The following is a 17,232-nucleotide window of genomic DNA, read 5'->3' as shown; positions in this document are numbered from 1 at the left end:
TCGATTACATTTTTGGCCAACTCTGGTGCACTGGCAGGACTTTTATTTATGTTTATCTGGGAATCTTTCTGGGGTAATTATGATCGCAAGACGAGAATTAACAGACTTTTAACATGGAATGGTATTTAGACGCATAGGACATTGAGTTTCGGAAATTGTGAGAGAGAAGCCAAGTCTCGAAAAGTGCACTGTGTGTGCAGAGAATACCTCATTTCGGGCATGACCTCCTTCCATGCACAGCATAAGAGCCGCCCGTTTGCACTTAATGACCGAGATTAGGGAAGTGTGCATAGAATTGTTAATGCTAACAGACAAGCAACATTGCGTGAAACAACAGCAAGCATCACTTCGGTATGTGAAATGCACGTGTACATAAGAACAGTATGGGAAAATTTGGATGAAATAGGGTATGGCAGCAGAAGACCGACTCGAGTGCATTTACAAACAGCATGACATCACACCCAGAGCCTCTCCTGTGCTCGACACTATACTGGTTGGACCTTAGACGACTGAAAAACTGTAGCTGGGCCAGGTGAATAACGATTTCAGGTAGTCAAAGCTCATGAGACGATTCGAATATGGCGCAGACCTGACAAAGCTATGAGGCCAATTTGTCAACAAGACATTGTGGTCCATAATGGTGGGGGTTACTTTTTCATGGCATATACTGATTACTATGGTCGGACTGTACAGATCATTGACTGGAAATGCTATTCGACTGATTCAGCTATTTGAAGACCACTTGCAGCCATTAATGAACTTCATGTACCCAAACAATGATAGAATTTTCAGTCACGGAGCTTTCATTGTTTACGACTGGTTTGAAGAACAATCTAAACTATTCCAGCGATTGATTTGGCCACCTAGATCACCCGATGTGAATCTCTTCGAACAATTTATGAGATATAATCGAGAAGTCAGTTCGTTCGCATAATCCAGCACCCGCAACACTTCAACAATTATGGCAATCTATCGAGGCTGTATAGCTGAATATTCCAACAAAAACTTTCAACTACCTGTTGAGTCCATGCCACGTCGAGTTGCAGCACTTCGTAAAGCTAGAGGAGATCTGACACGATAAAAGTTATCCCATGACATTCTCACCTCAGTGTATTTATCAGCCACAGTGTACGTATACACTTTAGTGTATGTATTACTTCTCATCAATTAATCTAAATAAAATAAGGAATATAAAATTTGAAATAAAACTTATTTCTCTTTTTCGCTAAAATGGGCTAAAGCTTAGCTAAATGCCACTGATAATTTCGTTATCCCCATAATACTATATGGTATACCGGAAAATCATATATTTAAGTTCTGGTAATTGCAAATAAAATATTTACTATCATATACAGTCACAGAAAAAATCACTATTAATAACTTTTGATCTAATAACTAGAAATCGGTGTATTAAGAGGAAATCTTGATTGTTCGACAGACAGACTTTAAATATGTTAATTAATATAGACGATAATTTATAGTGATATGGTATCTTTTACAAACTTATCTTTAATCCATAGAATTAACCAAAGATATCTATAGAGATATAGAATCTAATATTTTAATAAAAGTAAATATTAAAGAGCACTTTTAAAATGTTTTTAAATCATTTTAATTTCAAATTCAAAATGGATTAATATCAATTTTTTAATGAAAAAAATAACACATTTTAGGTTGTTAACAATGTCCTATAGTTGATTACACTGGAGAACAAATTTTTTGTTGCATTTATACTAGAACTTGATTTTATTTAATTCGGCAATGGAGATTTCAAGTCTGAAATTAGTTTTGCTCCGAAATCTACAGATTTTTTGTTAAATTCATTTTTTTATCTGAATGTACAAATTAATAAAGAACGTTAAGGCTTTATACACGTACATATTCACTTGTCTACTCCTTTGAAAATAACTCTTAAGTAAAAAATGTATGACGGTAACGTATCGCATCATAAACTGAAATGTAAAATCGCCACCTTCCCACCACGTCCTACTTACTTGAAAAGTGGGGACACAGTATTCTTTGATTGAATTTTAAAAAATTCTGGTTTGGGTAATATTTTTAATTTGCATAAAAACTGTGGCTTTTGGTGAGAAACCGATTGCATAGTGAAAATCAGCAATGCAAAAATACTTAAGATCTGTTAAAAAAATATCATGAAACAGGAAACCAATCAAAAAAATGTTCACGTTTGTTATTTTATGATTCCATTTTTTGTAACACTGAGTCCTGTTCATTTAGATCGGAAAAGCTTTCTATTTTTAATTTTTTTTTCTTGCTTGTTGTTGTAACATCAAGACTTTTTTTTATTTTCCTAATTAAATATTTCTTTTAGACATAATGTTAATAAAAAAAATTTCAGGTGACACACCTTATCCTGGAATTCCACCAGAAAGACTCTTTTCAATGTTGAAAGATGGTTATAGAATGCCGAAGCCTGATAATTGCCCATACCATTTGTAAGTAGAATTAAAACTGTTCCTTTTTCACTTTTTTAAAGCCTTTTGTTGCACGCTGCGCAAATTAAAAAGAGGAATAATTTTTGATCTCATGATTAGTCTCAATCTTATCAGATCGAGGGCCTGGGTCAAATATGCTAATTAATGAGTGAAAATGATCTTTTAAGTTACAAAATCAACCGACCGGCCTTTGTAGGGGTTAGGGAACTGCCCTAGCGTCAGAAAGGTTCTGTGTTCGAATCCCGGGCAAGGCATGGATGTTCTTTCCTTCCCTGTACTATCTGTCTTATTGTGGGAGCAGCGTTGAGCCACCTAATATGGTGACCCTGAAAGAGTGGTCAACAAATCTGCCCTTCAGATACCTGTATGACCTGCTGGGTCATTCTCCAGGTAGACATTGGAAGAAAAAAAAGTTACAAAATCAAACTCAAAAACGTACTTTAACTGAATAAACATGCCTTTTTTTCAACGAATTTAGATTTATGACTTTTGAAAATATGGTCCCAGCCTGGAAAATATGGTCCCAATAACTTGGTCAGGAATGCATTCAAAAGTTTGCACCCCTCAATGTTAATTTCACTTTTTTGAAAATTCGCCGCCATATTTCAAAAACTGTTTGAGCCAATCTAAACCCTGGGTTCACAAGTAAAAAATTTGTTTAGCCAAAAAAAATTCCATGGAAAAAATTTGATAATTGTTTTTAATATTTTATTTAAAAATGGTCAGAAAAAATTTGAATTGCAAGCTATACAATTTTTTGCATCATTTGAACTGAAACTTAGTTAACTATTAACTATTTGATCTTAGTTAGAAAATAGAAAGTTTGTTCTAGTTAAATATGAACATTAACGAATCAATAAATTATTGAATTACACCAAACATAGTAGGTTTTTTACTTATTTTCAGCTATAAAATAATGAGGACTTGTTGGCGTGAAAAACCACACGAAAGACCACATTTTCGAGAACTTGTGTTGAAACTTGAATCTCTGATGCATGAGTTGAAATTAAAGGTAAATTTTCATGATTTATTTATCAACTTTTTTGTTTTATTTATCATCCTCTGTAATGAAAAAGATATATCTTTTATGCAATGTATCTACATATATGTAAAGTAAGGAATAATTTGCGACAACCCAGGCTGGAAAGGGCTCTGCGCCAGATGAAATGTCTCCTCTCACGAAACAGCCCCGCCCAGTACGAGCACCAAGCAATGCGGATATTCAGACACAAGGCCTCGAGTCACGCCTGACAAGAGGCACCATAAATTACGTCGGTAGGCAGAGGAGACTTGTATGCAGTCCAAGGCCAAATCCTGGCCCAAACCAACTACAGGCGCGACTGAAACAGGGCCAACGGCAGAAAGGCAACCACCACACCACGTCCCACCGAGCAGCCCTATTGCTGAAAAGCTATCTTACCATCTTTATTTAAAATAAACAATTACAATAACAAATTAATTAAAAATTTCAATTACAATTATAAATCAATTTACAATTAACAATTCAAAAGAAAAGATAAGACAACCTTGGACGGCTCACAAAAGGTAGCAAAAATCAACCAAATTCCCTTTGGGCCAGTAACACCTCTGACAGTAGAAACTTTATTTCTCCATAATTGATGCGGTTTCTGAGTTGTTTTATGTTTAACTGAGTTGTTTAATGTTTGACTGAGTCTCTGCTTAGAACTCTGTGGTTCTTTCGAAACTTTGTTTCACATTTTCTATTTGATTCCTTGCAATTTGAACACTTTTGTTCTCGCAGTTCACTTCGTGGCGTTCCGTCTTTTTGCAGTTGGTGCAGATCTCATTATTCTTGCCTTTCTTTACCCTGTGATCGAAACTGCAACGTTTATAGCATCTCAGTGGTATTAAGTGCTCCTTGGCAACCAACCTTGACTTTTGGTTATCTCTGGATCTTTTTCAAGCTCTCTGGATTGACAGTCTTAGTGTAGCATTTATAGCATCTCAGTGGTTTTAAGTGTTCCTTGGCAACCAACCTTGAATTTTGGTTATCTCTGGATCTTTTTCAAGCTCTCTGGATTGACAGTCTTAGTGTAGCATTTATAGCATCTCAGTGGTTTTAAGTGTTCCTTGGCAACCAACCTTGACTTTTGGTTATCTCTGGATCTTTTTCAAGCTCTCTGGATTGACAGTCTCGGTGTAGCATTTATAGCATCTCAGTGGTTTTAAGTGTTCCTTGGCAACCAAACTTGACTTTTGGTTATCTCTGGATCTTTTTGAAGCTCTCTAGGTTGACAGTCAAAGCCCAATTTTTTCCTCATTTCGTTTTATTTGGATACTTCACCTCGAGATCGGCCGTTTTTAACCCTTCATTTTGAAGCTTGGTTGTTTCAATTAGGTTTTCCCCGGTGTACGCCTCCTCTTCAACGTTGTAAAGGAGATTACCTACGAAATACGGAGTTTGGGCCTTCTATGTTTCGATCTTAAAAAGGCACTTGTTCTTCAAGTGGCCAGTCATAAGCATGCCAAATTCGCGTTCAAAGTCGACTTGAATGAGGAGTCACCCTCTGGAGATTTTCTTAACTCTTTTTAATCCCTATTTTTAGCCTCTTCAGGTCAAGTCTAGTAGTATACTCTTTAATCGACTTCTTTGATGTTCTATTGCTCTCTTGTGGGATGATTGAAAATATTCCTAATTGAAAATATTGATTGTGGCCTTTTTTTGAGTGATTTCCTTTCAAGTTCTTGTTGGTTTTGTTGCCACTTCAGCTTAAGTTTTGTTCCTAATTAACTCCACAGTAATTCTGTGGTTTTCGTTCTCACTTCCTCTAAAGGGGGTGGGCTGCTTGTTTATTTTTGTAACAATCTCTACCAGTTTATTTACATTGTTGTAAATTTTGGCTGTAGTAAATTTTCTTTTATTTTATTTTTTTAATTTTCATCGGATTCCTTCAATGATTTTACCGAGGATCTGGAAATTTCTTCCTTGCAGTAGAGACCATTAGTCAGCCAGATTGATTGTAGGTCTTCTAGTGATTACTCATTGTCGGAGTCTCCCCCCTCTTTCTTCTCTCCGCCTGCCATAGCTCACCAAACCAATTAAATTATGAAATTTGTACAGCTGTTAAATTAGGAAAAAATTGTGTTTGAATGTGACTAACTTCCGCTATTGGCCCCATTTGCCCTCTTTGGCACCCGAAAGTGGTCACCCACACACCACGATGAGGTGAGGGTCAAAAAATAGATGATATTATCAGATCTTATTCTAGAGCTATCCTGACTGTGCATCGACAAGGGATAGTCATGGGGACGTTGTCACTTCACGGGGAAAAAAAATTCTCTTAAATCATTTTAAATTTCCCACTCTAATATTCTCTGTAAGAACTCTTTGTAAGAACATTCAGGGCGTGTGATCATGAGATAGATATATATCAAAGATATCTACAACAGTTCGAATTTCTTTACTTTTTTTTTACAATCCAAACTGGGTGTTTCGTAATCGCAGCCCTTGATTAAAATAGGGGTATTTAAAGCCTGATAATGGGAAAATTGCAGAAACAAACACAACCAAATTTGCATTGGACACTAGTTAAGCTATGCAAGTCAATTAAAAAAATAATAATAAAAATGATAATAATCACTATCAGGAGATGAAATGGCACTGTAAGGTTATTCTTGAGGTAAAATAGACATAGCAATGAGAGGCAATTAACATCTTACATCCATTTTAATATTTGCAACTATTGCATTTTGCACTGTCATATAAAATGCTCAGCCCTCATGTTACCTTTTAGCACTAGCTTGCTGTGTGCAGATTTTCACTTAGAATTGAAGCTATTATTTTCCTACATCACTGATAAAATTGCTTAAGCGCAAACCATATTCAAGGGGAAGAAGACAGGGACAATGGTTTCAAGGCCAGAGACTACTGAGAGCCCAGTTAAAATTTCTTAATAAATTTAGTGTACTTTAAGTGATTTTTTTAAAACGAAAATGCAGAGAATTTATCTTACTCTGAATAGTAATTACTTATATGTTTGCAAAAAATATAAAAACCGCAATTTTGATTAAAGACTTTTCACAAATTCTTCAAAATATGAAAATAAGACTTTTTTTAACAAGGATCTCGCAATAAATTTCATCCCGAGAGCCACAAAACCTGGGTCCAGCCTTGTGATTAAAATAGTATACCATACCTGCCAATTTTCTCTTTTACCAAAAAAGATTTTCCGAAATGGTAGCAAAACGTAAATTTTTAAAAAAGAAAAAAAAAAAACAATTGCCAAACAATTATGTATTTTCATATTTTGCCGAAGTTTAAACATTATATATATGTAACTAAAAAGCTTCAATTAATTTTTTTATGTTAGTTCTTTTCTGTAAATCCTTTTATTTTATTTTATTATTCTAATCGAAACGCTTTCTCTCACTTTTGAATTCACATCCTGTCCTTAAATCTATTTTTAGCTCAAGTATGAATCAATTAAAAGTAAAGACATTTTCCCCTTTACTCTTTGTGGGAATCGCGTGACCTATTTAATAAACCAATAGAAACCTTAGAATAGTAATTTCTAAGGTTTCCCTCTTTTCCCTAAATAGAGACATTTTCGGATTTTTTGCAAGATTTTCCCTACCAGAGAGACTGATCGTCGATAGAGTGAACGACACTTTTCGCTTACCACTCAANTATATATATATGCTTTCTGTAAAGAATGTATTTTAATAAGAAGGAAAAAAATATTGTCAAAAATTAAATTTATTGTTAAATTTCAAAAACAATTTAACATCTTTTTCTCACTTTAATTCACGTTGGTGAAAAAGTAGAAGTTAAGATTGTCATTTAAATAAAAAAAGAAAAAAGACCCAACATAAAATGTCTTAGAGATTATTTTATTCGATAGATATCAATGAATATTCAGAACTAAAAATACAGTTTTTTTAATAACTTTTTTAGACTTTTGGCAAACTTGTACAACTTTGTGTAATACCGTGCGTATATTAAGAGCGTATAGAATGTACAAAAATTCTGAAAAATATCATTTTTCTTCGTCTCGTTTTGGAAAAAAGTCTCAAAAGCCAAAAAAGTCTCAAGTCTCGTTAAACAATGAAATATCTCTTTTTTTTTATTGATTGATTTCTTCATTTATTTATTATTATTTTCATTTTTTATTTATTTTTTTATTTATTTATTTTTATTTATTTATTTATTTATTTTTTTTGCAGAACACCATACCATTAAGTGAGGAAGAATGCATTGATTTCAGCAAACTGAGAAAGCAGAAAAGTAAGAATTATACATTTTTCCTATACTTATTTTTTTTAATCAACACGCAAGTACAGTGATGTCTTTCTTGAAATGATGAGAGAAAAATTAAAAACTCAACGTCGAATTTACAGAAATCATTTTCGTTGCTGCAAAAATCTTGGTTCGATTTGAGTGAAAGATATATGCGGCCACCTCTGAATTTTCGATCGTGTATGGAGGTTGGACAAAATTATGAAAACACTTCTATACTAACATTTTGTAAACAGTCTTTCTTATAGCAGCAAATGCTTTAGAAAATTTCACATGGCAACACTTTTGGCATAAATTTGAGAGATTATGCTTGAAGCTTTTAGAAATGATGTCCTTTTTATCCATGCGAAATTCGGATCAACCATAATAAGAAGATGGAGTTAATATTTTTTTTAATTTTAATACCAGCAGTTTTGGAATCACTCTATAGAATTGCAATATTTATATTAGAATGCTTTTCAATTTTAGTAGTATTAAAGAAAGAACGAAGCTTTTAATTTCATGCGTTTATTTTGGTCGATCTTAATTTTGCATGGGTAAAAGGGACACCATGTCTAAAAGCATCAAGCATGTAATCTTTCAAATTACGAACAATTAGGCCATGTAAAGAATGAACAATTTGGACATCTTACAACAAACTTGATACTAAACGAAAAATTGTTTACAAAGAGTTAATATAGGAATGTTCTGTCCGAATTCCTTAATTCAGTTAAAGGAATATTGAGACGATGAGGAATGTTTTTATGATAAATTTTTCATTACAAGAAGCACATTTCCTTATACTAATTTTGCTACCACTTAAATTATATTAGCTGATCGCTGGAAGCGCTGTTGTGCTTTCATCTGTCCTAACTTTCAAGTTTTTAATTTTATATTATAACCGGCGTTGAGTAGGCGACCCAACACTGAGTTTACGACTACCAATCAACTCTCAACTTCATAGGCATGCGATTTTGAACCCGACCCAGAAGACAAAGAGACTTCTGGATCAAACATTGGAACAAATTAGCCATTGTAAAGCTTTTTTCATGGAACTAATCCGCATTTGCGTTACATGGAGGTGAAAACCTCACATGGTTAGCCCGACGGAAAGGAGATTCTTACTCATCCGTCTGCCACTGAAGATATTTTACGTCAGCTCTGAAGTCTGTGTGAGACGGGAGCAGAATTCGAATTAACCTGCCACCGCTGGAATTCGAACCTAAGTTAACTCATTGGAAAGCGAACGCTCTATTTCCTGATCCATCGCGGGTCAAACTTTTAAGTTTTTTATATTCGTCGTTGAACAGCCAACCCAATTTTTGGGATTACGACTGCTAATGTTCAACTCCGTAGCCTTGTAATTTTGAACCCAATCCAGAAGACAAGGAAACTCCTGGATAAGTACCCCCCAGAGGTATTAATTTGCTATGGGAACATGGAGAACTTTGCGACTCTACAGATTTAACGTGCATCAGTCACCATTTACTACACGGGGAGTCTTCGACCGGCGGGGATTGAACCCACGAACTGTTGGACATGGGCCCAGTGCTCTACCAACCAGGCTATCCCGGCAATAAGTTTAGAATGACGTAACTCATTTGAAGTTTTTTGAGAGTATTAAGTATGTGACGTCTTTTTAGTAAACTTAGCACTAAAACTTTTTATAGCCTTATCACAGAATGTTATACGGGCTATATGCGTCCCTAACAACAAACACGTCTTGCCGCTATACTTTACCTTAAATATTGATAATTATAATGCATTGAATATTGTTTAAATATTGATTGTATTGTAGTTCTGTACCAACTTCCGAAACGCTAAACTCTTGGACGTTTTAATTTTTCAATTAAATTTCGTTTTACATCTAATTGATTAAAATTATTATTGATTATCATGCAGCAATTAGTATTGATGTTATTATTCACTTAGTATTACATTAGTATTAACTATTGTGCATTTAGAGAGAAATTCTGAACTAGATTGTCTTGCCATTTAACTCTTGGACATTATGTTCAAAATTAATTTCATTTTGCATAGCATTTGCAAACAACGAAAAAAAAACTATTTAAAATAGTTTGTAATATTTATTATAGATCTATTAATTTTATTTTAATTTGCATAGGTGAGAATAACTCTGTAATGCATCAGCTGACTTCCTTTCCGAAACTGAGTGTTGTTCAGATAGTGCCATATGAGAATCAGCATCTACTTTCTCCAGGCGAATTCAGTGTTTAAAAGAAGGCAGCAATGTGAAAGCAGTCCCTGAAGAATTGATTAATTATTTTTAGTAATATAAAATGTCTCAGTGAATGAAAATATAAGAGGATTCAGAAAGCAGTAATCACAATATACATTATCTATCTATATATATATTATATATTTCTTTGTCATCTATAATCAGTTTTCTATTACGAGTATTATTTTAAACTCCTAGCTATATGTTAACTCTTAAATGCTTCATGATTTTGACCCTTAGGCGTTGAAACACTTATTTTGTTGTTTAAACTCTTGTAATCAGAGTTGTGGAGTTGGTAGTTGAAATGTTAGACTCCTACTCCATATTTTTCTATGAGCCTAACTTTCTTCGTAAAAAGTTTTACTGAGTCCTAGGATCGGTAATAATATTAACCCTTTGGACTCGATAGGTGACGCTCTGTTACCATTACTTATTATAACATTCCCATCAGACTGAATGATACATTTTTTTACATCTAAATGTTTACTAATCCCTTTCAAAAAGGGCGTCAAGGTTTCGTGTTGTAAGTGTTCTAACACTGTGTTTAGTCTTGTAAATGTTTCATGATTGCGTTTTCTTTTCCTTTTATTTAACCGTTGAAAGAGCCTTGAGTCCAAAGAGCCTTGAGTCCAAAGAGCCTTAAGATACAGCTAAAGAGCCAAAGATACAGCCCTTTCCAGCTCAATGTAGATACTTTGAGAACACTAATTCAACTAATGTTACTAACCTCTAGAAATGTAAAACTAATTGCTTTTAAATGTTTAGCAACCATTATTCTTTAAACAACAAAGGTAAAGTGCGCCATTTTACTTCGAATGTATAACCTAATTAAAATTTTCAATCAAAATTTTGCTGTTCTCGAAAGGGTTAATACTGAATAAATGTTCATTTCAATTTATAAGTTTCTATTTTTTATATTTATGATTAGGATTAAGGGTATTTTATTTAAAATTATATCTTATATTTTGTTTTAACTTTAGAAGAAATAAATTTGAGCAAATATATTGTGCAAAACCGTTATAAGAATGGAGCTAGATATCCACACGCACAATATAAATAAAAAAAGCTTTTTTACCTTGTGAATACTTTTGAATTAGTGAACTATTACATTTTATAGATTTATTTATCAAGACTTTCAATAAATTTTTTGTCTTTTTTTTCAATAATCCAATCAAGCTTAGGCTTAAAAATGTTTGCATTTAATAAACTAATTTCGGGATAAGAATAATTATAAATATTTGCATGAATCCTTGGATTTAACATTTAACTAACCAGGGTCAAAAACTCCTGAAAAATAGTTTTCGAATTCAAATCTATCAAACTTACCTGTAACCGAATAAATTTTAAAGATATAAATCATGATGTATTTTATTTAATATCTTAAGATCTTGGAGTAAAAATAATTGCTAAGATGTGAAAATTTGTAAGATTCAAGTTTCGTTTGTTATCGATTTTTAAAAATATAAATGTCACTTAATATAATACAAATGACCAATAAGGATTGAAACATCAACAAACCTAGCTTTATTTAGACTAGAAATTAATTAATTAAATATCTCTATTATTACCACAATGATTAACTAAATAGCTGTTTTTACATGGTCTGATTTGGTTATTACCAAACGTCTCAGAAGTATAATTAATTAGCAAGAATCATTCCTAACCGAAGCCACTTTTTTTTCAGTTCAAAAATTTAATATCTTAAATTCTTGGTCTAAAAATGATTACAAATGTCTAAAAAGATAAAATATTATTTTCTATTTCGTTCTTTAAATTTAAAACAACACACAAGAACAGACAAACGACAAATGAATATCAACTAACTAAACTTATTATCAAGATTAGAAATGAATTAGACAATTTTTTTCACCAAAATTAATTGAATATCCGCTTTGCATGGTCTGATTTAGTTGTTTCCAAACGTTTGAGAAATGTAATTAACAAAAAATCATTCATATAATCTTGCATATTTTATTACAGTATCCTAGTTCTTAGGAGTTTAAAAAACAACAAACCTAGGATGTAAACGATTTATACAAGTCAAAAAATCTAAATATTTAGAATAGATTTGACTATTATTGTAAACAAGATATATATTAATTTAGGAATGCTCGTGATTTTTATAGCAGTAGGTTCATTACTTTTTAAATCCTCTTATCATTTTTATTCACAGACAACACCTTCAAAAATAAATCTACGCGCATTTTTTTTCTTTTAAATATTTTTATTAAAATAATTCTTCAATGCAAAATTAACCCTTTATAGGGCCTTTTTTCTAATAATGTTATGTAATAATATTTTGGGGATTGAGAGTGATTAATGTACAGAAATTCATTTAGCTTATTATCTAAAATTATAAAGGTGGGAGGGATTTTCAAAATTTTATGTACTGTGAAGAATTGGCCATTAATTTGATTTTATGTTCTTATAAATAACCACATTTAAAAATGCTGTGTTTATAGATGCAAATTAACTAGACGAGAAATGGTCAAATAATTTACTAATGAACAATGAACGCAAACCGCACAAGAGAAAACAGCTCTTTAGTGTTGGCCTTTCTTCTTGACCCCACGCAACCTTTACTATTACCCACACTTTTGTAAACAAAGCGTTGTTTCCCCATAATTTTTAAAGTTAACAGCAGATGACTACACAAATCATAGGCGAAAAAATGGCCTCTTTCAAAAATTAATTAAAAAACTAATGACTTTTAAAAATTAATGAAGTTGATGGGAAATGTACTTACACGGCCTTATAAAGGGTTAATCTAAATATTAATGAAGTTGGTCGGTGAGAAATATATTTTACACGCCCTTAATAAATGTAAAAATGTTTGATTGATTTACATGTTTTATTCCGGAACGAAACGTATAAACTGCTACTCCTGATTATAAAATGTTTATGGCCAAAGTTTAAAAAAATTTCTCAACTTTACTTTTAAAAAATTATTTATTCTCATTTTTGAGATAAAATTGACTTCAACGCAGTTCGAAATCTCTGTCATCAAATTGGTTCTATATTGGAATAGTTAATCATCCCATTTAAGATTGATACATAATGTATAAATGCAGGCGAACATTTCAAACTAATTTTAAAAATTAACTAATTTTATTTTTAAAGGTTTAATTAACTGTGTATTTATATTCAATGTGCTGGATATCGGATATTTTTCCCCCCTTCCCTTTATCAGAGAAATACATATTTTATAAAACGAAATTGCATGACTTATAAAATAATTCTTTGATAAAATAATTCAACTGTGTAAATTCTCAGAAAAATATCCGTATTTAATTAGCATAGATATCCTATCAGCATATTTACAATTATATGATAATTTACGAAATCGAGTTCGTCAGTTATAGTATGCAAGAACTTTGTTGTATTTTGGATTTATTTTTGTCGATGTGTACAATAAGTATAAAAATAGTTATAATTCTTTATCAAGTACAATGTTTACAGTTTTTTTTCTTCTTAACAATAGCCAAATGCTACAAATTGGAATGTATTTAAAATGTGTAGAATAAGATGTTTATTCTGAATAAAATAATATTTTACTTTACTAAAAGTTGTAAAATAAAAACGAACAAATAAACTGATTTCATGTGCTAAGAGATGGACTTATTTTTAATAGTATCACATCATCATTATCATAATATCTTCCTCCAACTAAAGCCCTAGATTACTTAGTTTAAGTAGCATCACTCTTTTCCTAGCAACTTTTGTGCCGCTTTCGATTTTGATTGGTTGTCGCCGATTACATGCATGGATAAAAAGTCGCCATTATGTTAACTTGTTTGAACTGTTAAGTATCATTGCACTCGACCTGTTATTTCTATTTTCGTTTTTCTTTTTACTTTATTTGTTTCATACATTTAATTAATTTAATATTACAGGTTGTTGCGCATTCGGGTGTTCTAGTAAGTCAAAATTAAGCTTTAAATTATATTGCTTACCTCTTGGATATCGCAATAAGGAACGACGAAAAGTATACGTGCATGGAATTGGCAGAAATAAATGGATTCCAAAAGATACTAAGTACAATAAAATTTTATAATTAGAAAATGCTGAAAAAATTGTCCGGTTATATTTTAAATTGCTCATTATTTTGTTTGCTTTTGTGGAATTTTGCCTTTCTAATTTAAGCGTAATATCTTTATTGGCGATCGCAACGCTTGAATACGCCATCTGGGGAGAGACCGGTTTCATGCCTTTGGCCCCTCTACCTTCTTTTCAGTTGTATGGGAATATACTACGATATTTTCCCTTTTCTTAATATTTTTCCTTTTGACTTAATAAAAATATTTTTTAAATTTTCAATGAAGCTTTTCTTTAGTACTGTGTTTAATGTAGTTTTCAGTTCCATATAGTTTTCTATGAAAATCAAGAGAGAAACTAACGTACTTCCTTCCTCTATGACTCTCCACACGGTAAAGGGTAAAGAATAGGACGTGTTGCCAAAGGTAGAGAGTTCTGCTCTACGCCACCTGCAGCCCATTTTGATCGGCAATTGAAAACGTAAATTGCTTTTTCTTTTTTTCTTTTTTTTTTAAATAAAAGAATAATGTGTTTCTTTCAATAAACAAACAACTATGACAAGTATATTCCTCTTTAAAGGCCTGTTTAGACGATCCAAGTTCTTGGACGAAGATTAACTGATATTGATAGAAACTTGTTTTGCTTTGAGCTTGGATCGTGTAAACGATCATCCAAGAACTTGGTCCAAGTTTTTCCTCCCTTAACCAATCAGCGTCTTAGACTTTGTGACGTCAACAAGCAAGCATCAGATTATGTCATTTTGTTGTGTCAAGCATTTTAGTCCAAATAAATTTATCTGTTACGGTTTATTTATGTTGTTATGATTTTATTTGAATTATTTAGTAATTTTAAACTTATGTAAGTATTATTTTATAAGGTTGAATAAGAGCAATGCTCATGCGCTAATTTTTCGTCCGACCAATCAGTGACATTCAAGAACTTGGATAGTGTCGACGAATCATCCAATTTCTTGGACAGAGAAATTCTTCCAATTTCTCGGATTCAAGAACTTGGACCGTGTATAACGGCCTTAATGCTATGTTGTTAATATCATTAGTAAATTATATTCATTAATAAATTATAAAACTATTAAAGAATCAGATTTAACATAATTTAAATACCCTTGTACTAATGCAGTAAAATATATATTTATTTTTTCATTTAATGTATCACGAAAGTTGATTGCTTTACTTTAGCTAACTGATAAAATTAAAATGTTGTTGTTTTTTTTTTTTAAAATCAAGAACTATTTATTCAAATAATGTAATTTCAATCATAGTGAATATATATAAATTAAATATTGGTATTACAAAAATAAAAGTTAAATTGATTTAACTCTTATTTTTGTAATGTGGATAAGATGATGATAAGATAATGCAATTAAAGACAAGATTATGGTGTTCTGAAAAAATGTGAAATTTTTCCGAAGATGTTGTTCAAGTGAATTTATTAGTTTAATATTTTTGATATGTTTTATATTTTAATTGACAAACACATTTTTATTTTTAGAGCTTTACAAAATAAAGAGCAATTTTGAAATATTATTCGATTTTGTTATTTGCATCTAAAATTTTGATTGAGATTTCATCTCATATGTAATTAATTGAACCGAAAGTTTTAGAAAATTTTTATTCTAAAAGACCATGTAACAATTGGTATTGATTAAGAAGAAAAAGATTTGAACTATTGGGAAAATGCATTTTCTTTGTATAGTGATAAAAATGCCCTTAATGTTTTAAATCCTAAATCATACCACCCTTTGAACCTCAAAAAATTTCAAAAATTTGAAGAAAAGTTTCATCAGATTATGAGGGACAAAATGAGAAAGATTTAACAAATCAGGTAATATTTTCACTGAATAGAATAAAAATAAAACACATAATTTCAGAGAGAAAAAGTAATTAAAAGAATAAATAGTAAATATTTAAATTGTCTTAAGAATATGAAAATAAGTATCAATAAAAAGTGGAGTCTAAAAATAGAAACTCCGTATATCTACATTGAGAGTTGAGGTCACAAGTTGATGTCACCAAGATGGCGGCGTGTCGCTACTTTATTTACGTATCTATGGCTTTATCTCGAGCAAATATCTTCAATTTGACTTCCTCCGTTTATTTCCTGGATATTAATTTTGATATTTACTTCATTCGTCTTTAAAAAACAAAGGAAAAAAATTTCTAGCTCTCATATAAAATGTAATAAAATAACACTATTTTATAAAACCCTATCCTGCGATTTGAGAAAAATGCATCGTGACTTTAAAGTGAAGAAGAAAAAAAATACTTATCGAATGATAAACTGTGTATTAATATTAAAAAAAATGCAAGCTTTTACAAGTCACTGCATCATTGTCAGAATTTCCTTGTAAAACATTCCATGACAAATAATTTCTTAATGTATTACTAATCTTGAAGCATAAAGAAATGCCTAAACTCTTTGGAAAAAAATTACAATTCCGTGCGAATCAACTTTGGCTACAACATCTTTCCAGCTTTTGTTGATATCATACTGAATAAATTTTTGAAAAGAGTAAATCGTCGACAAACAATGCTATTTTTTACTTTATTTTTACTTGGCAAGCGGAAAAATAAATCAAAACAAAATCTTGATTCACGAAAGCAACTACCTATAGGGGGCACTGTTATTTGAGAAGAATGACTGCTAGAAGAACAACACGCTCAGTTGCTTTGTTCTTCAATGCAGCATAGTGGATTATTAAATTTGAAAAAAGAATTTTGATATTCCTTGTCGTGCAGGTGACACTACAGAATATAGATCTTGAAATAGAATATATTTTTTCTGTAAAATGAGGAATATCTAAGATACGTTGGAAAAATATTTTTTGTTGTTGTTGTAGTGCATTTATGTCGCACTAGAGCTGCACAATGGGCTATTGGCGACCGTCTGGGAAACATCTCTGAGGATGATCCGAAGACATGCCATCACAATTTTGATCCTCTTCAGAGGGGATGGCACCCCCGTTTCGGTAGCCCAACCACCTGCACACGAAGTTGAGCACTTTACGGTAGAACAGTTTAACGAGGACCCATACCACACGCGAATTGCCAAAACATACCGTAGATTGCAAAGGGTTGGCGAAAATTTCTATTGGCGTTAAAGGAGCGTTCTCGCAAATCGCCAAACAGCTGTGTGCTTATGTTTTTGTTTTGTTTTCGGTATCGCATAACATTCAACAAGTTAAATATAGGTGCGACATTTTAATTAAGCGGGTCTTCATTTGATTCTTCTGCATCAAATAAAATATA

The 17,232-nt window shown here is 31.9% G+C and overlaps 1 protein-coding gene across 1 annotated transcript in view; it reads left to right on the top strand.

Annotated features, from left to right (window-relative positions):
• LOC107447239 (proto-oncogene tyrosine-protein kinase receptor Ret) overlaps nucleotides 1–13,540 on the top strand; it is a 62,161-nt gene extending 48,621 nt beyond the window's left edge. The window contains exons 19-22 of the mRNA XM_071185780.1: nucleotides 2,360–2,456; nucleotides 3,363–3,468; nucleotides 7,641–7,701; nucleotides 9,818–13,540. Of these exons, the coding sequence (XP_071041881.1) occupies nucleotides 2,360–2,456; nucleotides 3,363–3,468; nucleotides 7,641–7,701; nucleotides 9,818–9,930 (377 nt within the window). The 3' untranslated portion in view covers nucleotides 9,931–13,540. The remainder of the gene's footprint in view (nucleotides 1–2,359; nucleotides 2,457–3,362; nucleotides 3,469–7,640; nucleotides 7,702–9,817) is intronic.
• The last annotated feature ends 3,692 nt before the right edge of the window (nucleotides 13,541–17,232 follow it).

Source organism: Parasteatoda tepidariorum, chromosome 9 (assembly GCF_043381705.1).
Source record: "Parasteatoda tepidariorum isolate YZ-2023 chromosome 9, CAS_Ptep_4.0, whole genome shotgun sequence".
In the NCBI taxonomy this organism is placed as follows: Eukaryota; Metazoa; Arthropoda; class Arachnida; order Araneae; family Theridiidae; genus Parasteatoda; species Parasteatoda tepidariorum.
Note: the sequence above shows the minus strand (reverse complement) of the source record. Positions and strands in the feature narration are given on the sequence as shown.